At 42.3% G+C, this 25,363-nt stretch overlaps 1 protein-coding gene across 1 annotated transcript in view; it reads right to left on the reverse strand.

Annotated features, from left to right (window-relative positions):
* Positions 1–3,429: 3,429 nt before the first annotated feature.
* Positions 3,430–25,363, reverse strand: part of matn1 (matrilin 1) — a 31,096-nt gene continuing 9,162 nt past the window's right edge. The window contains exons 3-8 of the mRNA XM_033044971.1: positions 22,083–22,305; positions 20,722–20,844; positions 19,066–19,470; positions 16,379–16,528; positions 8,337–8,423; positions 3,430–3,866 (exon numbers count right to left, since the gene is read on the reverse strand). Of these exons, the coding sequence (XP_032900862.1) occupies positions 3,814–3,866; positions 8,337–8,423; positions 16,379–16,528; positions 19,066–19,470; positions 20,722–20,844; positions 22,083–22,305 (1,041 nt within the window). The 3' untranslated portion in view covers positions 3,430–3,813. The remainder of the gene's footprint in view (positions 3,867–8,336; positions 8,424–16,378; positions 16,529–19,065; positions 19,471–20,721; positions 20,845–22,082; positions 22,306–25,363) is intronic.

The raw sequence follows: 25,363 nt of genomic DNA on the forward strand, positions 1-25,363 counted from the left end.
ATTCCTTCTCTCCAGAGCTGCTGCCTGTTCCGCTGAGTTACTGCAGGTTTTTATGTCTACGGATTAAACCAGCATCTAGTTCCATCCTACATATAAGATCATAAGTGATAGGGTAGAATATAGGCCATTCAGCCCACCAAGTCTACTCCGCTATACAATCATGGCTGATCTATCTCTCACTCCTAACCCCATTCTCGTGGCTTCTCCCCATAACCTCTGACACCCATACTGATCAAGAATCTAGGTACAGTATCTCTGCCTTAAATATATCCACTGATTTTGCCTCCACAGCCTTCTGTAGCAATGAATTCCAGAGATTCACCACCAGTCTGAAGAAGGGTCTCGACAAGACAGCTAACAATGGCCTGTTTGCTTTATCATCGTTACTTTAGTGTATATGTTTCATTCATTGTTCTTTGTCTCTCGTCATCATCTTTACATCATCATCTATATCTATCCTTTACCTTTTCCCTAACTAGTCTGAAGAAGGATCTCGACCCAAAACGTCACCCATTACTTCTCTACAGAGATGCTGCCTGTCCCGCTGAGTTACTCCAACATTTTGTGTCTATCTTTGACTAGAAGCATCATCTATTCCTTCTTTCCAGAGATGCCGCCTGACCTGCTGAATTACTCTTGCATTCCACGTCTTTCTTCAGTGTAAACCGGCATCTGCAGTTCCTTTCTATACGTTCCCTTCCATTCATTGGTTGAGCACCAGAGAAAGTGAAGAGTGTTTCATTGCCATATGTTCCAGATAGAACAATGACATTTCTAATTGCAGCAGCACAATAGAACATGTAGTAAATGGGAACACAATGTAGTAAATGAGAAAATAATCCATATAATAAACATTATATCCATATAATAAACATGGATAGGACAGGATTAGAGGGATATGGACCAAATGCAGGTGGGTGGGTAGGAAGGAACTGCAGATGCTGGTTTACTCCAAGGATACACACAAAGTGCTGGAGTAACTCAGCGGGACGGGCAGAATCTCTGGAGAGAAGTAATGGGTGATGTTTTGGATCGAGACCCTTTTTCAGACTGACAGTCAAGGGAGAGGGAAATGCAGAGATAAGGAAGGGTAAGGTGTGAAAACGATACATCAAAGGGGACATATCAAGGAAAATGTAAAATAGATCATTGCTAGCTAGGAGGTGCTCATATTTCTTTGGGCAGGTTACACCCCAGCGGTATGACTTCTCTACCTTCAAGTAACCGTTGCTTTTCCTCTCCATCCCTGAAGAAGGACCACAACCCGAAACGTCACCCATTCCTTCTCTCCAGAGATGCTGCCTGTCCCGCTTAGTTATTCCAGCTTTTTATGTCTATCCTCCCCCTTTCTCGTTCCACGAACAGTCTGACTGTTCCCCTAATTAAATTTTATCTCTGTATGCTTCGTTGTCACCTTCTCCTCGTTAACAATGTTTATGATAGTTACAATGGTCATGAAGTTTACAAAGTTCATCCTCGATTATGCTGGCGGCCTTGCTGAAGCAGCATGAAGTGTAGATGGAGTCAATGAAAGGGAGGTTGGTTTGTGTGATGGTTTGGGCTGCATCCACAATTTTCTGCAATTTCTTGCAGTCTTGGGTGAAGCTGTTCCCAAACAGTGCTGTGATGTATCCCAATCAAATGGTTTCTACTTCTGCAGCAGTTGGTGAGAGTCGTTCATCAATGTTGTGCTTTATTCTGACAATTATGTTCTGGGAACCTTCCAAATGGAGGTTGGGATTTGGAATATTTAATAATTACTCAGCTGAACCATTCAGTTCTGGTCTCTCTCTCTCTCTTTGCTCCACCATGCGGTGGGCCTTGCCTTTGTTTCACTCTGCAGTGCCCTTTCCCTTAATCTCCATATAGAAACATAGAAAATAGGTGCAGGAGTAGGCCATTCGGCCCTTCGAGCCTGCACCGCCATTCAATATGATCATGGCTGATCATCCAACTCAGAATCCTGTACCTGCCTTCTCTCCATACCCCCTGGTCCCTTTAGCCACAAGGGCCACATCTAACTCCCTCTTAAATATAGCCAATGAACTGGCCTCAACTACCTTCTGTAGCAGAGAATTCCAGAGATTCACCACTCTCTGTGTGAAAAATAGACTTTAGCGTTATTGATAAATCTAGACTTCAGCGTTATTGTGTTCTGCCTTTCTATTTTCAATATCCATCCATTACGTCTCCTACGCCCTCACCTATGACTTGTTCTTCCCTACACTCTTGGTGGTCTTTACCTTTTAAACAACCCACCTGATAGTGACGTTCTCTTCCGCAGTCATGACTTTTCCCTTTTCCTAGGATATGCGCAACTGTTTTTAACTTCTCCACTGTGGTGCCCCTCACCCCTTTCTGTGTCTCTGTTATGGGCCTTGCCTATCCCTTCATTTTCTTTCCTTAGGCCTTAAGGTCAAGCTTTCAGTCTGAAGGATGAACATTTTAATCAAGTGAGACGTAGAGTCCAACAATCTCACTGAAATAATTGAGATAAATGAAGAGACCATCGCGCAAAAGTTTGAATGTTTTTGGGCCACTTTTATTTTCCTGTTATTTCCTGACACAATACGGTTTTACCAAAGTGACAAAACAGAACATCCAAACAAAACTCTTAAGAATCCATAATATCTTTTCTTTTAAAATATACATATATAAATATCTGAATTTAAAAAAGACACACAAGATATTTTGAGCTAGAATTATGTCTTTGGTCACGAGCACCAAGAAGAATGTATATATTATTTATTATCCATCTGTTGCAATCTGCTCTGACATTCAGATCTATTAAAACTAATAGACCCTGTGATCAGGATGGGCGTGCAATAGGCAGGAGAAACTATGCTCTTGGCCATGCACAAATTTTAACCATTTCTGTTTCTTGATTTTGCCCAAAGATGTCAGAGATATTACATATTTGTAATGTCCCTTACTATTACAACTGAACAATTATAGCTGCTCTGAACCGGCCCTGCCGAGTGCCCCCCACCCCCATGAACTGTCTCCCTTGGATGGTCACGTCGCACATCGACCCGGCACAGACATATTTGCACTTTAGACTGTTTTACTGTTCTTTTTATAAATCATGTTTCTCGGGGTATCTAAATCTAAATTTTATTAGTTGTTTAAGTTATGACATCGGATGGAAGCTGCATACCAAATCTCGTTGCACCTATGTGCAATGACAATAAAAGATATTATTATTATTATTATTATTATTATTATAGTTTACTTCTGTATTTCATTGCCACAGGCAAATAGAACCAGCTCAGTTATAAAACTTGGTCAGCATGAACGAGTTGGGTTCAAGAACCTTGTTTCCGTGTTGTGTGACTCAATGTAGTACTTAGCCGGTCAATTTTCAGAATATATGCTCTTTATTATAAAGGATGAGGTTACCGAGTTCGTAGAAGCACATGATAAAATGTATTATGATTCATAATTTTTTTTTACTAGAGGACAAAATATAAAAGCTTGTATTATACGCCAATGTTAGTATCAAACAAGTAAATTACAATATAAATACAAATGAAATTATGATTAAGTTTCGTATTTGGTGTCTTCCTTTTTTTAATATACAAAAAATATTGCCAAGAATATCAATGTTTCTGGCATATTTCAGTGCTTTGTCCAAATGAAAATGGCTGCACTTACTGTTATAAGGTTCCTTTATAAGGAGAAGGTAACTAGACTAGACATTTTAAAATTAAAGCATTTTTTTTAGTAATTCAGATACTCTTGTATATTACATAAGCATGTTTTCAGTACATTTGATGATGTTAACAGTTGTCAGGAAAAGTGCAGTTGAATCTTTTAGACAAGAAGTCTGTTCTCAAGAGCTGCCAGTTTTTTTGCAAAGGTACCTAGTATAAAAATTGTTAAGGACCATATCGCATGAAAGTCAAAGCATTCAACCACAGTGCTAGATTCAGAAGTGGCTTCAAGTTTTAAATGAATTAGAAACATAGAAACATAGAAAATAGGTGCAGGAGGAGGCCTTTTGGCCCTTCAAGCCAGCGCCGCCATTCATTGTGATCATGGCTGAACCTCCCCAATCAATAACCTGTGCCTGCCTTCTCCCCATATCCCTTGATTCCACTAGCCCCTAGAGCTCTATCTAACTCTCTCTTAAATCCATCCAGTGATTTGGCCTCCACTGCCCTCTGTGGCAGGGAATTCCACAAATTCACAACTCTCTGGGTGAAAACGTTTTTTCTCACCTCAGTGTTAAATGGCTTCCCCTTTATTCTAAGACTGTGGCCCCTGGTTCTGGTCTCGCCCAACATTGGGAACATTTCTCCTGCATCTAGCTTGTCCAGTCCTTTTATAACTTTATATGTTTCTAAACTCCAGTGAATACAAGCCTAGTCTTTTCAATCTTTCCTCATATGACAGTCCCGCCATCCCAGGGATCAATCTCAAATTAAATGACTAAATTGAAAATCTTTAAGCATATTTAAAAGAAAGTCAACTTTCAAGTCAGTAGTTGCACTGCACCCCCCCCAACTTTACCAGCTCTTCAGCCCATACCAGAGAAACCCCTTCAGTCCCATCAGCTCGATGGTGCATCTTAATATTGCAACATACTTTAGGGTTTGATTTGATTGTAAGTAATAATATCGATTCAAATTGTTATGCAGAAGAGCAATTGTAAATGAAGAAGAAATTAAGGAGGCTGGAAATCCGAAATAAAAACTTTTTTAAAGTCATCTGTAATTTTTGGCTCAGCTTTCCTCTCTTCATTGGTACAGCCTGACCTGATGAAAATATGTTGCTGCCCTGCTATTAGCAGACACAGACAGAGACATGTAACCACACTCAGTGCACCTTTAACCCATTTGGCCTGTTCGCACACAATCAAAGATATTCCCGTTGTCCTTAGCCATTCTTTCCCTCTCCCTTCCACCTTCTCTGGTTTAGTTTATTGCCATGTGTCCCGAGGTACAGTGAAAAGCTTTTGTTGCGTTCCAACCAGTCAGTGGAAAACAATAGATGGACACAAAATGCTGGAGTAACTCAGCGGGATAGACAGCATCTCTGGAGAGAAGGAATGGGCGAAACATTTCGGGACGAGACCCTTACTTCAGATCCGAAATTTCACCCATTCTTTCTCTCCAGAGATGCTGCCTGTCCCGCTGAGTTACTCCAGCATTTTGTGTCTATCTTTGGTTTAAACCAACATCTGCAGTTCCTTCCTACACAGGGGAAAACAATACATGAGGGAATTATACTATATTAATTAAACTATGTTTATAATTCCTCGTTCCCAGCTCTGACTAAGGATCTTCACCCTGAAACATTAATTATGTTTCTCTTTATATCGGTACTGCCCAAACTACAAGAGAGAAGCGAGTGTCACCAAACTTCTGAATTCTCTGGGGTGGAACCCTCTCCAAGACAGACATGAAGCTCACCGTTTGACCTGTTTTTACAAAATGTTAAATGGTCAGCTCGACATAGACTACAAGACTTACACCAAACCCAAACCAATTAGGAGCAGGCGAGGGCATTCGATCCAATTTGTGATCCCAGCTACAAAGACAGATGTATACAGCAATTTGTTCTTCCCCCGCACAATTAATGCATGGAATAATCTCCACCCAACTATAGTTACCCAACCAGACGCAACTAAATTTAAAGTAGCTCTTTCTTCCCAATAACCCTTTCTGGCTTAAGCCCTCCCTTCACCACCTCCAGTTTAAATTCCATTTGGAATATTTTGGAGGACCAAGAAACCAAGAACCAAGAACTGCTGACATTTTTTTAAACTACAGAACAATATCTATTTCTTAAACCGTTCTATATCAGAACATGCTATGTGGTATTGGCTGCTCGTGGACATGTAAAGGCATCAGCTTCACACACAGTTTTATTCTGTTGGTTAAAGAGATAAGGAACATTATTTATTGATGGATTGGAGAAATTGGACTTGCTCTCATCAGAACAAGGGAATCTGAAGTGATTTTGTTTAAGATAAGATACAAAGTGCTGGAGTAACTCAGCGGGTCAGGCAGCATCTCTGGAGAAAAAGGATGGGTGATGTTTTGGGTCGGGACCCCCCTTCAGACTGAAGGAAGGAGGTGGGTGGGGAGGGGGGTGAAGATGAAGGGAAGAGTTGGGGGTGAGAATAGACCTGACTAATCCGGGCCAGCCACAAATGACCTCAGGCAGGGGGGTGCCAGGTAGGACCATTGTTGGCTCGGGAAGATGTGATCTCGAGAGGGATACAATATGGAGAACTGTGGAACTGGTAAAATAGCAAGGAAGGAGGGAGGGGAGGGGGATTGTAAGTAGAAGTTACTAAAAATTGGAGAATTCAATGTTCATGGAAAAGTTAAGAACGCGAGGAAACAGATTTAAGATGATCAGCATGAGAAAAAAAAGCTTTTCCACTCAGCACGATGATGTGATCTGGAATATTTGTTTTATTCTTTCATGACCTGTGGGAATCACTGACTGGGCCGACATTCATTCCCCCATCCCGGTTTGCCTATGTACTAAGCGGGGGTTTCTGGGCCATTTCATAGGGTGGTTAAAGTCACACAGAGTAACATATATCTCAGGCAGAATTCCTTGCTGAAGGACATTTGGGAATGAAAGGACAGCGGAAAGAAGTTCAAACGCAACTTCTAAAGGAGTTTTAAAAAGTACTCAAGGAATAAAGTTATCGGGCTATGAGTAAAGAGATTGAGGCCAACAAGAACCCAGCAAAGGTTTCCTCTACTTTAGTGATTCTATGACTCTAATACATATACTGGAACATTAGAGATCCTCAGGTGGGGAATGTAGTTAAGTTGGGGGTGAGTTGCGTTTATTCTCAACACCAAAGCAAAAAAAGTTAATATAAGTGTGTCACATTAAAATATATTTAACTTTTTTAAAGTCCCAACTTCTTCAGGGACGACAGAGGGCACAATGGGCTAAGTGTTCGGCTGGCAACCGGAAGGTAGCCAGTTCGAATCCCGCTTGGAGTGCATACTGTCGTTGTGTCCTTGGGCAAGACACTTCACCCACCTTTGCCTGTGTGTGAATGTGTGTGAGTGATTGGTGGTGGTCGGAGGGGCCGTAGGCGCAGATTGGCAGCCACGCTTCCGTCAGTCTGCCCCAGGGCAGCTGTGGCTACAGAAGTAGCTTACCACCACCGAGTGTGACTGAGGAGTGAATGAATAATGCGATGTAAAGCGCCTTGAGTATTAGAAAGGCGCTATATAAATCCCATCCATTATTATTATTATTACATAACATCCTCATTTTGGCTCCTTTGTTTTAGGCCTCCACAGGTTTTATACAGAAGAGACATTTGTAATACCTGCGGATGCAATCAGGCTTGGATCTTTGATTATATGAACTTGCTATTTGATATAATGTTAATGGACTCTAATGTTAAGACAATGGTCTCTTGATATCCAATGTAAACTCTCTCAATGGCTTCAGTTATTAAGGAAGCTTCCCACCAGAAGGGCCTGAAGACCACTCATGGATGCCTTGTGGCCAGTAGCTCCATCTAAAGTGGCCTTGCTGTTAAACTCTGAGGTCTGTGCCAAAAACCTACTCTTGCCGGTTTCCTGACCTTATCACCACATCCTGGCCAGGAACTCACCTCCAGGGTCCATATCCCAGAATATATCACTGGATAATCCTACAACGATCCTTGTACAGATAATAGTTTAGTTATTTTGCAAGCACAGCTTGGAAATAGGCTCTTTGGCCCATCAATCACCTGTTCACACTAGTTCTATGCCATCCCACTTTTACGTCTACTCAGTGCATCTACTTAGGGCCAATTTACCTACAAATCCACACATCTTTGGGATGTGGGTGGAAACTGGAGCACTCAGAAGAAACCCACACAGTCACAGGGTGAACGTGAAAACTCCTCACAGACAGCGCCCGAGGTCAGATTCAAACCTGGGGCTCTGGTGCTGTGAGGCAGCAGCTCTACCAGCTTGTAACTGTGGTTCCTTAAATTGCGATTTATTCAATTACTTTATTTTACCTAATTACTTTATTAGATTATTTTAGATTGCTCACCTCCCCTCAAGGGCTTTGAACCCAGGTCTCTGGACCAATGGTTCAGATGATCGGCTACTGTTCCAGTAACTTACCCACCACCCTACCATATCCCAATGTTGTATCATTCATGGCTTTCGTTGATCATTCATTGTTATCAAATGTAGGGTGATCATAAACAGTAAGAGGCAAATTGCAATAAAAGTCCCAAAATGAACCCTGCATACATTGCACACAATTTTTCAACATTAAGGTTAAACTAAATTTGAGATAATTTTATATGAGTATATATTTATGATAAACTGCACATGAGAATAAAAGGATATGTTTGGACGTCAGTGTTTTAATAATTTTCTCGACCTTTGTTTGGAACGCCACTAGTGACTCGCAGGCACATGGGTCTTTAGGTGAAGCTGAAAGCAAAAACAAGACAGGTGAGGGGACAATACCAATATTCTTCAATTTCTCCGTGAACCAAGGTTGCAGGTTGCAGTGTAGATATTTATTGGTAAGTAAACTGTTGCAAATGCTGGAAACGACGTTCTTTGTCTACAGAGTGGGCATTTGTTGAGTGAACATTACTTAAATCTAAAAATACTCAGCGGATCAGGCAGCTCCTGTGGAGAGAGACACAAAGGTAATGTTTTAGGTCAGTAACCGCTTATCAGAAACTATTCTGTTGCAAGATCATTGCCATTAACTGTTTTATATTCTTCACAGATGCTGCCTGACCAAATGAGTATCTCCTGTGTTTTTGTATTTATTGCAGATTTTCAGAATCTGCAGGTTTTTTTGTGCTTTCAAGATACTTAGACGTAAATTTGCATAATGCATTTCTCATTCATTCCTTCCACTGATTTACTTTACATCTTTAGATATGTTATTTGTGACAGGCTGGGTCAGTGGTTCAGTGACTTTGTTGACGATCCATCATAGATCCAGCATCACTGTGGCATTGATTACTAGCACCCTGGCAATGATTATCAGCTGGCAACAATGCCAGGTATTCCCTGGTAACTGGCATCTGGTAACACTCATGGCATTAACGGGGTGGGAGATTGCAACCTTCACGTGGTCCACCCTGTTTCGACGAATGCAATCAACCCGGCGTGCACAATCAAATAAGATTTTACTTCGGAGTCACGTGAGTGACTTCGTGAAGAACCCCGCCTACGGCGCATGCGTGTCATATCGCATACACGCATTGAACGTGTCGGACCTGGGGAGGACGTCCCCTTGAACGGGAGAGTTAAAAAGCCGGTCGACGGCAGGTAAGTGATTCTGCATTTTCACCGTTTTTTAGGAATGGATAGAGGACGCAGAAAGGCTGTGAAGAAGCTGCAGGATGTCGGCGGTAAAGGTGCCGGGGACCCGCAGCAGCAGCCGACGGCACAGGCAGTTTGCGTTGAGCCAGCTGTGCCAGATTCAAACCCCGCGCCGGGAAAAACTAATTCTAGACCGGGCGGGAAGGCGAAACGCAAAACGAACCGCTGGGAAAGTGAGCCCGAAAAATCGCCGGTAAATACTTACTTGTATAGCAGTGATGATGACCAGCTGCCGGGCATAGAGCAGCCGGCAGCGATCGCATCTGCAGAGCTCGGAAAACAGTACGAGTGGCTGCAGCATGTGGGGCCGTCATCTATCTGTTTGGAGGAGTACCGGGACGGCGAAAAACGGCGTTTGCAGCGGCCGGGAGCAACCAGAGCCGGTAGGCATGGCGACGAGTTGCGATTTAAACCGCGTGCGACTAGTGCCCGAGGGCACGAAAGTCGGCAGGAGCGGTGGGCTAAAAAGAAACACCCGCGAGCGACTAGTGCGGGAGAGCACGAAAGTCGGCTGGAGCGGTTGTGGGAGGAACATCTCCATAGTGTCAGGCTCCAGAAAATGGATAAAAGCCGCACACATACAGGTGTAAGTCCCTCAGAGCATGGCCAGAAAAGGCTGCTGGACATATCATCCTCATCTGAAGAGGGTGTTCAAGGGCTGCCTGACTCGGACTCTGAACAAGAGTCAGAGCCACGTTCCCATATGGAGGATGAGGGAACACAGTTGCTGGACATGGTGCACACATATTTCCAGCAAGAAGAAACTGGAAAAGACCTAGAGGCCAGGATGGCGGCCAGCATTGATTATATGACGACCCATCACCTCAAAACTGATACCTTAGCTGAGGTATGGGCAAGACATTTACCTCCGCGAAATTGTGCGGCTCTGAATGTACCCAAGGTGAACCGAAGCATTTGGAGACACGTGGGGCAGGATATTCGGAGTCTGGATATAAAAATACAGAATGCTAGTAAAGGACTCTCGGCGGGTATAACAGCTTTGGCCCGTAGGCTGGAAAATGTGGATATGTCCAATGACATGAAAGACGCTTTAGCACTGTTTTGCAATGTTCAATTTGAACTGAACAACATCAGGAAAGGGGCTATTCAGCCAACGTTAGACCCAAAATTTGCAATCCTGTGCAAACAGAAAGCCATAAAACCTCAAAATTTGTTGTTTGGGGGTGACCTATCAAAACAGGTCAAAGATTTGGAGGAAGAGGCCAAAACGTTGGGCCTAATAAAAGCGACCAAAGGATATGTCGGAAAACGGTATCATCCTTATGGGACGACTAAAAAAGCAAGTACTAGTATGTATAGTACGAAAAATTGGAGAGAGGCCAGAGGAAACCAGCAACAGCGTCCTTTTTTAGGGGTTGGCCCGGGACGCCCACAATGGAAAATGCGGAAGCCTCCACTTCAACATTTACCCCACTTTCAACCTCAAGGCCCTCCGCAACCTCGGTTAAGACCAAGAAAGTAACACCACCGATAACCATGGAGGTAGGTGGGTCTGTGCCTCAAAAATTAATAAGGAGCACAGAACTTGGAGGGAGGTTGCAATTTCATTTGGAAGCATGGTGTAAGTTAACTGTGGATAGGTATATCCTTAGCAGTATTAAGGGATATCTTATAGAGTTTATACACATACAAGAACCTCCAGTACAACATACACCGGACAGAACTTATATGCTTACCAAATTAGACAGAGCTAAAGCAAAAATTGAAATACAAAGGTTGTTCACGAAAGGAGTAATTGAAAAAACCAAACATGAACAACAGGAATTTGTCTCAAATATATTCATTAGACATAAGAAAGATGGGGGTTGCCGGATAATTATTGATTTATCAACACTTAATAAGTTTGTACAATATGCTCATTTTAAAATGGATACTTTTAGTACTGCTACAGAGCTAGTGTCGGCAGGCTACTTTATGGCAAGTATTGATCTGCAAGATGCTTACTATACGGTACCCATCAGAGAAGAACACAGACGGTTTTTGAAATTTAATTGGATGGGTCAGCTTTGGCAATACAAGGCGCTACCAAACGGGCTAACGTCAGCCCCTAGATTATTCACAAAAATTCTTAAACCAGCTTTGGCATTTCTTAGACAACAAAACTATAGAGTGATGGCATATTTGGATGATATCTTGATTGTGGGGAAAACTTATGAATTGGCTAGTAGAGCAGTGGTTGCCACAAGAAAATTGATGGAACAGCTGGGATTCATTATCCATCCAATTAAGTCAAGATTAACACCTGCAACTAATATTGATTACTTGGGGTTCACTATTAACACACTTGATATGTTAGTGACTTTACCTATAGGGAAAGCCACTGAGTTCCAAAAGGATTGCACAGAGCTTATTAATACCGTTAAACCATCCATTAGACGGGTAGCCAGGATTATTGGGAAAATTATAGCCACGTTTCCTGCCATTCAATTTGGACGATTGCATTACCAAAATTTACAGAGAGAAAAAATTAGAGCACTAAAAATTAATAGAGGCCATTTTGATAGGCCTATGGAGCTAACAATTAGAGCTATAAAAGAACTACAATGGTGGGAACAAAATGTTATATATAGCTCCAACCCAATAGTTATTCCAAACCCATCTGTGGTATTACAAACAGATGCCAGTGCACTGGGTTGGGGAGCAACGGATACCATCTCGAGCTCTGGAGGGAGATGGAATATACAGGAAACTAACCTACTTACCACAAAGGGTATAAATTACTTAGAAATGTTGAGTGCTTTTTATGGTTTAAAATCTTATTGCTCGGGAATGATTAACCAGCATGTTAGATTGCAGATAGACAATACCACGGTGGTGGCATATATAAATCATATGGGTGGAAATATATCAATATCCTGTGATGAATTGGCAAACCATATTTGGGAATGGTGTATCCAAAGGAATATTTGGTTATCGGCTACGTATCTACCAGGGATACTTAATTCAGTGGCAGACGCCAGGTCACGAAAATTTAATGAAAATACGGAATGGATGTTAGACAGAAAGATATTTGCTGATATCACAGCAAAGTACGGAAGGCCGGATATTGATCTTTTTGCATCCAGGTTAAATCATCAGTTACCTAGGTATATATCATGGGAACCAGATCCTGAGGCAGAAGCTACAGATGCATTCTCTTTGCACTGGGGGAAATGGTTCATTTATGCATTTCCTCCTTTCTGCCTCATCAATCGGGTACTACGGAAAATTCAGCTAGACTCGGCATCTGGGATTCTCATAGTACCTGATTGGCCTACCCAACCATGGTTCTCGGTGCTGCAGGATTTGGTGCTTACACCATATATTACTTTAAAACATAGTCCTCAGTTGCTGGTGCATCCGGTGACTGGGGACAGCCATCCTTGCCATAATTATCTAAATTTATTGGTTTGTAGACTCTGAAGGAACCATTTCGGCATATGGGTTTATCTGATAGAACTGTGGACATGATCACAGCAGCACAGAGACTTTCCACTCAAAAACAATATTTATGTCATGTCAAGAAATGGACTAAATACTGCCTGGACAACAATCTAGACCACAGAAAGGTGGATATTCCAGCTGTCCTAGAATTCCTCACAAGCCTGCACTTTGAAGGACTCAGTTACAGCACGGTCAATAGTGCTAGGAGTGCCTTGTCCAGTTATTTATGGGAAGGCACAGAAAGACAGGGTGTCGGCTCACATCCTCTAGTAATAAAACTGCTACGAGGCATCTTTAACACTAACCCACCAAGGGCTAGATATAGCCAAATCTGGGATGTGAGCGTAGTCCTAAAAATGTTACGGAATTGGTCACCGGCTACGGCATTACCGCTAAACTATCTAACTATGAAAATGGTTATGCTTATGGCGCTGGTCACAGCGCAAAGGGTCCAGTCATTACAGAAGTTAAGATTGGATAACTTGACGGAGGCGACAGGAAGGCTGATTTTCGTGATCCAGGGCCTTATTAAGCAAAATAGACCAGGATCAGCGGGTCAGGTGATAGAGTTCATAGCCTATCCACAGGATGAACGTCTCTGTGTAGTAAAACACATCATGTTATATATGGACAGAACGAAGGCTATCAGAGGCAATGAAAAGGCTCTTTTAATTAGCCATAAGAAGCCATACCATAAAGTCTCGACTCAGACCATTTCACGGTGGCTGAGATATTGCTTAGTTCAGGCAGGAGTGGACACTAATGTATTCAAATCTCACTCCACCAGGGCTGCATCTACATCAGCAGCTAATCGCCTGGAGGTACCGATGGACAATATCCTCAGAACTGCAGGATGGTCATCAGAGAAAACGTTTCGCACATATTACAACAAACCAGTTAGAAAAGAAGAAACGTTTTCGGGCAAAATTTTGAGTTCTATTTAATTTACACCTGAAGCTTATAAGGTTTATAAATTGATTTAATAAATATTATTTACAATTTTTGCTTAAAAATGTTGGTATCATTGTGTTTTTTTTTTTTTAAATACCAGTAACAATTTCTCCCAAACTACCAAGGCAGTTGTGAAGATTGGACTCGTTCCACGGCATGAGGTCACAGAGCTTTGAAGTCTTCACGAAGTCACTCACGTGACTCCGAAGTAAAATAGTAAGATTAAACGAGAACTTACCAGTTTGAAGTTTGATCTTTATTTTATGAGGAGGAACGTTGAGGGAATACGTGCCCTCCGCTCCCACCCTTATATGGTCATATCTTAAACTGGTATCTCTTTAATAATCTTACTATCTTAGGTCATTATTTTCTATCTGTGACCTCACACCGCTGCTTTGAAGAATGACACGCATGCGCCGTAGGCGGGGTTCTTCACGTATTCCCTCAACGTTCCTCCTCATAAAATAAAGATCAAACTTCAAACTGGTAAGTTCTCGTTTAATCTTACTATCAAATAGAACAAGTTGTCCTACAGCTTTAGGCTGTGCACACCATACGCAAGAAGAAGAAGTTGGCATTGATATGGGCAAGTTGCAAATTAAATTGAATGTTTCTTATAAATTAATTTATAAACATTTCACAGTGTGTGAAATAAGATTGATACTTTGAAGGAGAATCCGAAATCCTATAGAATGTTTTAACAATTGTTTTTGTTAATTTCAAATTTTGGAATTTTGAGGTTTTAGTTTAGTTTAGTTTAGAGATACAGCGGGAAAACAGGCCCTTTGGCCCTCCGGGTCCATACCAACCAGCGACCTCCGTACTCTAAGAGCTGTGCTATACAATAGGGGAGAATGTCCAAACTCCGTACAGACAGCACCTGTAGTCAGGATCAATCCCTGGTCTCATTCTTAAGAGGTATGCTCAATTTCTTGAGGTAACTTCAAAGCTTTGGTGGGAGAGGGGGAGGGGGGAGGGGGGGGGGGAGGGGGAGGAGGAGGAGGGGTGGAATCACCATTTTGCTAAATAACACACTTAATCCCTGGTCCATATCAATATTTATATTATGCACCTGTAGGAAAGGAATGGATAAAATAATTTCACGTGCCTGAAATTCAATACATGTGAATACTCTGTGAGGACGTGTGTTTATTCTGCCAGAATATTTATGTAATTATGTATAGTATACAAATAATTATTTTATAATTTTAAATTTACTTCTGGTGGAAAAATATACACAAATCCCCAACAGGTCTACCATCCTTTAGGTTTGTAATGGGATTCATTTTTAACAGTTTAGCTGAATAGTATAGTTATTTGTATTTTAACTAAAGCACCACTTATTCCCCCAGAAGGAACTGCGATTACCAGGTCATTACTGAAAATTAGATGAAGAATCTTGAAAATGCAGATTACATTCGTAACAAGATGAGTAAAAAAGAATAGCTTCAGAGGTGATTATAGTTGATTTTGCAACACATTTCATTGATCACAATGGATTATTTCTGTATCAGAAGATTGATGCCCCTCATTATACAGACACAACATAAGCTAAGCATCTGTTGTAGATATGCTTCTTCAAACCAATGTGATTTTTTTTGCAATGACAGTATTATATTCCTTTGAGTACTGTAGTTCATACTTTAGTTTGAAGTTAGGATTTGGGTTAATGGATATAACAGAAACACCTGCATTTTTCTATTGTCCCTTTCACATCCTCAGAGGACTTTCTTCTAAGTAGTGTCCCACAAACAGCAGAGTGATCTGGTTCAGTTTAGAGAAACAGCATGGAAACAGGCCCTGCGACCCTCTGTGTCTGTACTCACCAGCTATCCCCGCAGACTAACACTATTCTACACATTAGGGACAATTTTAGATTCATACCAAACCAATTAACCTACAAATCTTTGTACAGCTTTGGAGCGTGAGAGGAAACCGAAGATCTTGGAGAAAACCCATGGGGTCATGGGGAGAACGTAAAACTCCGTACAGACAGCACCCGTAGTTGGGATCGAACCTAGGTCTTCTATGCTGTAAGTGGTGCAAGGCAGCAACCCTACTGTTGTGCCACCTTAATGATGGCATAATGCTCACTACTGTTCAATAAGGGATAAATATTGATCAGGAAACTGGGAAGAACTACCACACTCTTCACTGAAATAGTGATGTTTTATTTTATGTCCATTAAAAAGGAGCGACGGAGGAGTTTGATTCGCATTTCATTTAAAAGACAAAATCCTAAATAGCAGGCAAAGTCGTAACTACCCAACTACAGTCTTTCCAATTCAAACGTTTTTACATATGTGAATATTCGATGTCTCAGATAAACATTACAAAATTCCATTCCTTTTTGAAATTAATCAAAAAATTATTTGTTTGCGATATTTCGGTTTTCCCTTCAATCTCAGGGTTAAGTTTCACTGAATATTATCTGTTGTGCTGCTGCTGCTTGTAAGAATTTTATTGTTCTGTTTCAGGACGTATATGACTATAAAACACTCTTAGAAATCTAATACTATGCAGAATGATGAGAGCATTTCACATTTGCAATGCTTCCCAGTCTGAAAAGTTTTTTAAAAACCCTCTAGATTTACACCAACAGAAACAAGAGACCACATTTTGAAAAATGAGGAAAAAAAAGACCTTACCACATATTTTGACTTGTAATTTGTCTGCGATTTGGTTCATTGTTTTGAAGTCTGCGGTGTAATGATAATGATCCTTCACTGGATCTGAAGCAATTATCCGTAACTCTTCCTCAAGTGCATTCCCAACTCCTATCGCAAACATCTTAATTCCTGAAAACAGTTAAGAATGAATCACAGATTGCATTTTGAAAACCTTCCAAGAGATCGCTGCTAAGAGCCTACGGGGGAAAATATCAGCATTCCAATACTGTTCATATTGTTGTAAGATTTTGACATCATTCTGTCACTTATCATCAATAACTAAAATACTGAACTCTAGACGGTCGTGTAACAAGGAGAAACATTAATGCTCTGGTGTCATCCGATAACTAAATGGTGCTGAGAAGTCTGTACCGCATGCTGCAGTCCAATCCTTAATTAGAATCAAGATGCCACAGTTGAGCTAATGTGGGAAATAGAAAACAAGCTTTGGGATTGCTCTGCTGAAGTTGGGGAGGGAATGAAAGGTCTATGTGTACTGTTATCAGGCAACTGAATCATCCTACCACAACCAGGGAGCAGTGCTGAACTACTATTTACTCATTGGTGTAATGACTATCAAGACTATCCTTGATCTGACTTTACTGGCTTTAACTTGCACTAAATATTATTCCCTTAGCATGTATCTGTACACTGTAAATTGCTTGATTGTAATCATGTATTGTCTTTCTGCTGACTAGAGTGGAGCGGCTGGGCTTGTATACTCTGGAATTTAAAAGGATGAGAGGGCATCTTATTGAAACGTATAAGATTATTAAGGGATTGGACACGTCAGAGGCAGGAAACATGCTCCCGATGTTGGGGGAGTCCAGAACCAGGGGCCACGGTTTAATAATAAGGGGTAGACCATTTAGAACAGAGGTGAGGAAAAACCTTTTCACCCAGAGAGTTGTGAATCTGTGGAATTATCTGCCTCAGAAGGCAGTGGAGGCCAATTCTCTGGATGCTTTCAAGAGAGAGTTAGATAGAGCTATTAAAGATAGCGGTTAGGGGATGTGGTGAGAAGGCAGGAACGGGGTACTGAATGTGGATGATCAGCCATGATCACAGTGAATGGCGGTGCTGGCTCAAAGGGCCGAATGGCCTACTCCTGCACCTATTGTCTATTGTTTATTGTCAATAGCACGCAACAAAAGCTTTTCACTGTACCTCGGTACAAGTGAACTGAACTGTGAGGATTCCATTCTCAACAATGTATGCTGCAGGCATGTGTTATTATGTGGAATACCACGGATGTGTTACATCTTGAGTGATTTAGGAGCACCATAGCAGCAGCATAAAAGTGTATTCCTGTGTGTATTTTTATTTGTTTGAAACAACATTTTGCAGCCATTTACCGTCTGTAAGTAAACAAGCTTCAGCCCCACAGTTAACTCTCTCAACTTATTAGCTGCAGAATTATGTTAAGTTATTTATGCACTGAAATGTTTGAGCAGTTTATCATGAGGCAAATTTGCACAGTGTGAATTAGGTTACTTTAAGGAGCTTTTTTCCCAGGGCAGTTATTAACGTCACCCGACTGAAGGGAGAAGCTGATTGTAGGCATGGTAGAGAAAGTGTGTTTATCATGTTGCTTACATATGTTTTATGACATTGAGCTCAACTGGAAAATTTACAGCAGGTTAGGAGTAGGCCAGCATTCAATATATTGATTGTAAATGAACATTAGCTGAAGGGACTTTAATAAAACAAGGGGGAAGGGTTATCACTGTTTCCTTACAGAATAGGGAATTGAGGGATATGGATTATGTGCAGGCAGATAAGAGTTGGTTTAGTTTAGAGAAACAGCATGGAAACAGGCCTTTTGGCCCACCGAGTCCATATCGACCGAGTCCATATCGATCATCTGCTCACACTAATTCTGTTACCTTGCCTTCCCTTCCACACTCTACACACTAGGGGCAGTTTACAGAGGCCAATTAACCTACAAACCTGTGCGTTTTGGGGATGTGGGAAGAAATGGAGCACCGGGAAGAAAGCCATGCGTTCCCAAGGAGAACGTGCAAACTACAGACAGACAGCACCCGAGGTCAGGGTCAAACCTGCGTCTCTGGTGCTCTGAGGCAGCAACTCTACCTGCCAAGACACTGTGCTGCCCAGACATCATATCCAGCACAGACATTGTGGGCCAAAGGGCCTGCTCCTGCCCTGTACTGTTCTATGTTCTATGTTCTAGTATCAATTTCACCGTACAGAAGGAATATGTCTGCCAGATCTTTGGCAAATCTATTCAATTAGTCCAATTTCTCAGCTCATTGCCCTTATAGACAATAGACAATAGATGCAGGAGTAGGCCATTCGGCCCTTCAAGCCAGCACCGCCATTCAATGTGATCATGGCTGATCATCCCCAATCAGTACCCCGTTCCTGCCTTCTCCCCATATCCCCTGACCGCTATTTTTAAGAGCCTTATCTAGCTCTCTCTTGAAAGCATCCAGAGAACCCGCCTCCACCGCCCTCTGAGGCAGAGAATTCCACAGACTCACAACTCTCTGTGAGAAACAGGGTTTCCTCGTCTCCGTTCTAAATGGCTTACTCCTTATTCTTAAACTGTGGCCCCTGGTTCTGGAGTTGGCCCCTTAGTTGTACAATTCCCTTCCATGCCAAGCATATGGGGTCTATAAACAAGAGCACTTTGTCAACATCACCTTGATTTTTGATTTTTTCTGCAAAACTATTAATGTAATCTTGTGAGCGACCATCAGTGAAGACAATTCCGACTTTTGGGATGTTGTCCCTTGCTCCTAGGGACGGGACAAAGACCTTCTCGGACAGGTGTTGCAGAGCCAGGCCTGTCATCGTTCCTCTCTCCATGTACTCCATTTTCTTGACGGCAGCCTTGATGCTTTGCTTTGTATTGAACTTGTTGAGGGGGAATTCTGTCCTGACCGTGCTCGAGTACTGGACAAGGGCCACCCGTGCCTGCTGGTCACCAATATCCAGGGAGTCGACAATCTGGTTGATGAATTTTTTCACCAACTGAAAGTTTTCAGGTCTCACACTCTTTGACCCATCGATAACAAAACTTAAATCAACAGCTCCTGAACTGCAAGCTGCGAGGGAAAAAAAAAAAAGCAAGAACAAATAAATAAATAAATAAATAGATACAGCGTTTACATTTACCTTGTGTCATTCACATTCTCAGGACTGAGGCTAACAGGCGCAGCAATGATACAACTTCCTGCTGAGCGGAATAATCCACTCTTGAAAAAGCCAGTTTTTCTTTGTAAAGGCCTATCCCACTTGGGCGCCATTTGCACGTCACGCAGATGGCGTGCAAAGATTTTGTACATCTCAAAATCCTGGGGCGCGGCGCACAACCGCGCGTCCCTGCCTACGTCACCACGGACCATGCACGTATAATGCACACCATGCGCGCATCACGTGAGCGTCACAACACGCGTGTCGTGACGCGTAAATGATGTCTCGTAAATGACGTGCAAATGACAACCAAGTGGGACAGGCCCTTTGAGGCAAGAATCAATAATAACATTTTAAAATTAACAAGAGTCCTGTGGCCAGTCATGGCAGCCCAATCTACAATGCCCAGTTTACAAAAGGAAAGAAATGCCTTGTGTGTGTTTATGTTCATCTCTTGTCTAGATCTGGTGTTTCCAGTTTAGCATCACAAATCGTAGGATTTTCTCACCCCGGGCATTACTTCTTCTCCCTGCTCCCATCAGACAGGAAATACAGAAGCTTGAAACCGTGCACCACCAGTTTCTTCTCATAAGATCATGAGACATGGGAGCAAAATTAAGCCATTCAGTCCATCGGGTCTGCTCCAACATTCGATGGCAGATGATCTATTTTTCAATCTCAACCCCATTCTGCTGCCTCCACCCCATAATCTTTGACACCCTTACTAAACAGGAACCTTATCAATCTCCTCTTTAAAAATACCCAGTGACGTGTCCTCTGCAGCCGTCTGTGGAAATGAATTCCACAGATTCACCACCCTCTGGGGCTCCTGGACAGAGGCAAGGGAGACTTTTGAGGAAAAGTGAATTCGGAGAGGGATGATTGTCTTGGAAAATGTATAAGTAATGTAAACTGAGCACAGCAAGGAGAACAACCTTTACCTTAAATCAGGTAAAATTGGACACATTTTTGCACTGTGGGCTATTCCATCATGAACTACAAACCTGTGCAATCATCTTGGATTGTGTATGCTAGTGTTGTTCATGAGGTCATGCAGACTAATGGATAGTTTTGTGCATTTATGTAACTGATGTAAACAGATGAATAGGCTAGCTGATGTTCAACGTTTTAACAAAAATATTCTACACGTAATCAAGACTCACTCCCGCAAGTTTTTCCATCTGGGTTGAGTGTGAATCCTTCATTGCAGGCACACTTATAAGAGCCAGGAACACTCACGCACACCTGCTCACAGTCATGATCGCCGCTTGCACACAGATCCACCACTGAAACACAGAGTTCAAACCAGTTAAAATATCGTCAGGGAAAATAAGCAATTTCCAAATGCAAATTTGGCCAAAGAGAATTTCAAAAATAATTTGCCAATAGATCCAGACACCGCGTGCCGGAAGGAGCTGCGGATGCTGGTTAACACCGAAGATAGACACAAAATGCTGGAGTAACTCAGCGGGACAGGCAGCATCTCTGCAGAAAAGGAATAGGTGACGTTTTGGCGATCGTAGAAACAGGTTCTTTGGCCCATCGAGCCCACGTCGACCAGCGATCACCGATTGCCTGTACACTGGTTCTATGCTATCCTACTTACACCTCCACACCCTACACTTGAGAGGCAGTTTACAGAGGCCAATTAACATACAAACCTGCACATCTTTGGGATGTGTCAGGAAACCGGAGCACCCCCAGGAAATCGACACAGTCACAGGGAGACCATGCAAACTCTGCACAGACAGCTCCCGAGATCAGAATCGAACCGGGGTCCCTGGCACTGTGAGGCAACAACTCTACCGCTGCGCTACTGTGCCGCCCAAACTGCATACAAACATAGTTGAAGGATAACTCACTGTGTGAGGAGATACATTCAGCTGCAGTGTTTAATGGATGTAAAAGGCCAATAAACTTTGGCATTTATTTGGGTAATATTCCATTAAATTTCATGATTTTTTAAGTCATATAGTTGGTGTTCGGTCTCTTGCTATATATGTCAAAGTATAAAGGTGAAGGGAATTCAAGGCCACAAAATCAAAACAATTAATTTATTGATCTGAATGTACAGCATAATAGGTCTTGGAGTCTAAATCCACGTTACCTGTATGTTAGGACAAATTGCAAAATAGCCTGTAGTCTTGTGTATGCCTCCTTCATGGGATAAATTCCACTTAAGATAGATACAAAGTGCTGGAGTAACTCAACGGGTCAGGCAGCATCTCTGGAGAAAATGGATGGGTGACGCTTCGGGCCGGGAACCTTCTTCAGACCTACTACTACTAAATTCTACCTAGTTCCTTTCAATAATGCATATATATTTTACATATACTGTTTAAAACATTTCTGTAAAGTATGGAGTTTAACATTGGCATTGCACAAGTGTTGCCCCAACACCTGCTGACCATTATGTCCCTGTCTTGCAACATTACAAGCATGAGGGCGACATAGGCTCTGATCTGCTGTCCTACTTTGCTAACATCTTTCCGTATCTTTCCATATTCTTTGCTGTTTTACTCACCACAGAAAGCTTCCTTAAACTTTTTGGAAAGTTTTTCGATGGCACTGTAGCTCTCTACGTAGTCCAGGTGGTCTTCCAGAGGCTCGCTGGCGATCTCGCGGAGGGAGTTCAGCTCTGCTCTGCCCACACCGATGGCAAAGATCTCAATGCCTTTCTGTTTGGCACGGGTGGCAGGATCTCGCACGCGGTCCTGGGGTCGGCCGTCGGTCACAATGATGGCTACCTACGGGCAGAATGGGCACAAAGTTTGATTAGTACGGGTATCACGGGGTTATGTGGAGAAGGCGGGAGAATGGGGTTAGGAGGGAGAGGTAGATCAGCCATGATTGAATGGTGGAGTAGACCTGATGGGCCAAATGGCCTAATTCTGCTCCCATCACTTATGAAAGTTGGTTACCCTCTTGCATTAGTCACCAATAATGGAGCTGAGTTTGTGGGCGATTTCATAAGTTCACAAATCATAGGAGCAGAATTAGGTCATTCAGCCCATGGAGGCTACTCCGCCATTCAATCTTGGCTGATTTATCTTTCCCTCTCAACCCCATTCTCCTGCCTTCTCCACATAACCTTTGACAATCTTCCCAAACAAATACCTGCCAATATCTGCTTTAAAAATACCCAATGACTTGGTCTCCATTGCCGTCTGTGGCAATGAACTCCACATATTCACCCCCCCCATCCACACCTAATTTCTAAAGGGATTTATCCCCCATATCACTCATTTTGTAATAAAGTGAAACTAGAAAGACGGTTACACTATTAAATGTTACATTATCAAAGACAGTTACATTATCAAAGCATAATTACATAATGATTATCGTGTAACTTTAGTCCATGCTTTTCTAAAGTATTTAATTTAGGATCAAACTTGCATTAGCAATGGACTTGGTTCTTGGGCAGAGATGCACAGAGAACATTAAGGCTGAATGTATCAGATGTTTCACACTTATAGCACGATTAGATCTTATGATGAATTTATTTTTGAAGCTTGCTGAATTAATCTATTTTCACAATATGAAAGTGTGAACAGATTAGAAACTCCGTAACCATATATTGGCAGAAATTAATTATTACAAATCTTTTTTATAATGAGATTTTCTATAGTGCGAGGTTTCTTAAGAACCAACCATTGTGTTATAGCAACACTACCTGTATTAGACAATAGACAATAGACAATAGGTTCATGAATAGGCCATTCGGCCCTTCGAGCCAGCACCGCCATTCAATGTGATCATGGCTGATCATCCCCAATCAGTACCCCGTTCCTGCCTTCTCCCCATATCTCCTGACTCCGCTATCTTTAAGAGGCCTATCTAGCTCTCCCTTGAAAATATCCAGAGAACCTGCCTCCACCGCCCTCTGAGGCAGAGAATTCCACAGACTCGCAACTCTCTGTGTGAAAAAGTGTTTCCTCGTCTCAGTTCTGTATGGCTTTACCAATTGACCTGACCAATACTTCTGAGTAATGACGTGGTTCCAACAACGTCTGGTGATGCACAATTTTAGAGTTGAATTTGACATTTTCGCATCAAAAAAAGGTACCAAAGAAAGACCGTTGACCTGAAAGTTCAATACCATTTTTCTCTCTAAAGGTGCTGTCTGACCTGCTGAGTATTGCTTGTATTTTCTCCTTTTAGTTTAGTTTAGTTTTAAGATACAGCACGGAAACAGGCCCATCAGCCAACTGAGTCTTTGCCGACCACCAATCACCTTGTACACACTAGAGACAATTTACAATTTTTACAAAAGAAAGCTAATTAACCTACAAACATGAACGTCTTTGGAGAGTGGGAGGAAACCAGACCACCCGGAGAAAACTCACGTAGTCATGGGGAGAACGTACAAACTCCATACAGACAGCACCCGTAGTCAGAATTGAACCCGGGTCTCTGCGCTGTAATGCCCGTCCCACTTAGGAAACCTGAACGGAAACCTCTGGAGACTTTGCGCCGCACCCAAGGTTTCCGTGCGGTTCCCGGAGGTTTTTTGTCAGTCTTCCTACCTGCTTCCACTACCTGCAACCTCCGGCAACCACCTGCAACCTCCGGGAACCGCACGGAAACCTTGGGTGGGGCGTAATGTCTCCGGAGGTTTCCGTTCAGGTTTCCTAAGTGGGACAGGGGCATAAGGCAGCAACTCTACCGCTGTACCACTGTGCTGCCCTTACACCATTCAGTTTAGTTCAAAAAGATTGAATTTAACTAGTTCACAGCAGTTGGGTTTTAGGGAGACCAATCCCTTAAAGGCATGCATGTTGCTTTCATCAACTAGTTTCCCTGGGTCAGGAAGTATTTCCTTACAAGTGGTCCAGCGGTGGTAGAGTTTACACTAATGTTGGAATATTCGACTGCATTATTACTCATTTTCAGCAGTGGAATTCCATTCAAGGTTGGAGAGTAAATCAAGGATCGAGCGCACCAAAATGTGGAGTTTACGAGTTATTATTTATCACTAAATGAATGTCTTATTTCAAAAATGTTTCTGTTTATTTCTGTAGCAGCCAAAGTCTGGCAGCAGCTGACCTGCCCTCAGGAATTTTGTCAGCTTTTTTCCCAGGCAAAACCCCGATGAACCTGTGATCGTTCCCCCAATATTATCTTTCTCTCAGTGGCCTCTCCATGGTGCCCGCGCATATCCAGGTTCTGTTAGTGAAGTGTGGATTCGAGCAAAAACAATGTGGTTTAGTGTAGGAAGGAACTGAAGATGCTGGTTTACACCGAAGATAAATGCAAAATGCTGGAGTAACTCAACAAGACAGGCAGCATCTCTGGAGAGAAGGAATGGGTGACGTTTCGGGTCGAGACCCTTCTTCAGACTTGATGTTTCCGGTCGAGATTCTTCAGTTTGAAGAAGGGTCTTGAACCGAAACGTTACCTATTCCTTCTATCCTGTGTGGTGTAGAGTTTGTGCAAGTGTACCGTGCCATTCTGCCATTGAACCATTAAAGGTCACAATAATGTGAGGGGAAGGAACTACAGATGCTGGTTTACACCAAAGATAGACACAAAATGCTGGAGTAACTCAGCGGGACAGGCAGCTCCCTCTCCCCTGACTCTCAGTTTGAAGAAGAGTCTCGACCAGAAACGTCACCCATTCCTTCTCTCCAGAGATGCTGCTTGTCCCGCTGAGTTACTCCAGCATTTTGTGTCTATCAAAGGTTACATTAATGTCCTTCATGCTGGAAACCAGTTGTTTATCGTGGTCTCATTGGTTTAATTATTTTTAAAATAATGTTTTCTTAAAGCACTAATCCTTCTGTAACTGTAACTTCATTCAATATT

This window comes from Amblyraja radiata, chromosome 27 (assembly GCF_010909765.2).
Source record: "Amblyraja radiata isolate CabotCenter1 chromosome 27, sAmbRad1.1.pri, whole genome shotgun sequence".
In the NCBI taxonomy this organism is placed as follows: Eukaryota; Metazoa; Chordata; class Chondrichthyes; order Rajiformes; family Rajidae; genus Amblyraja; species Amblyraja radiata.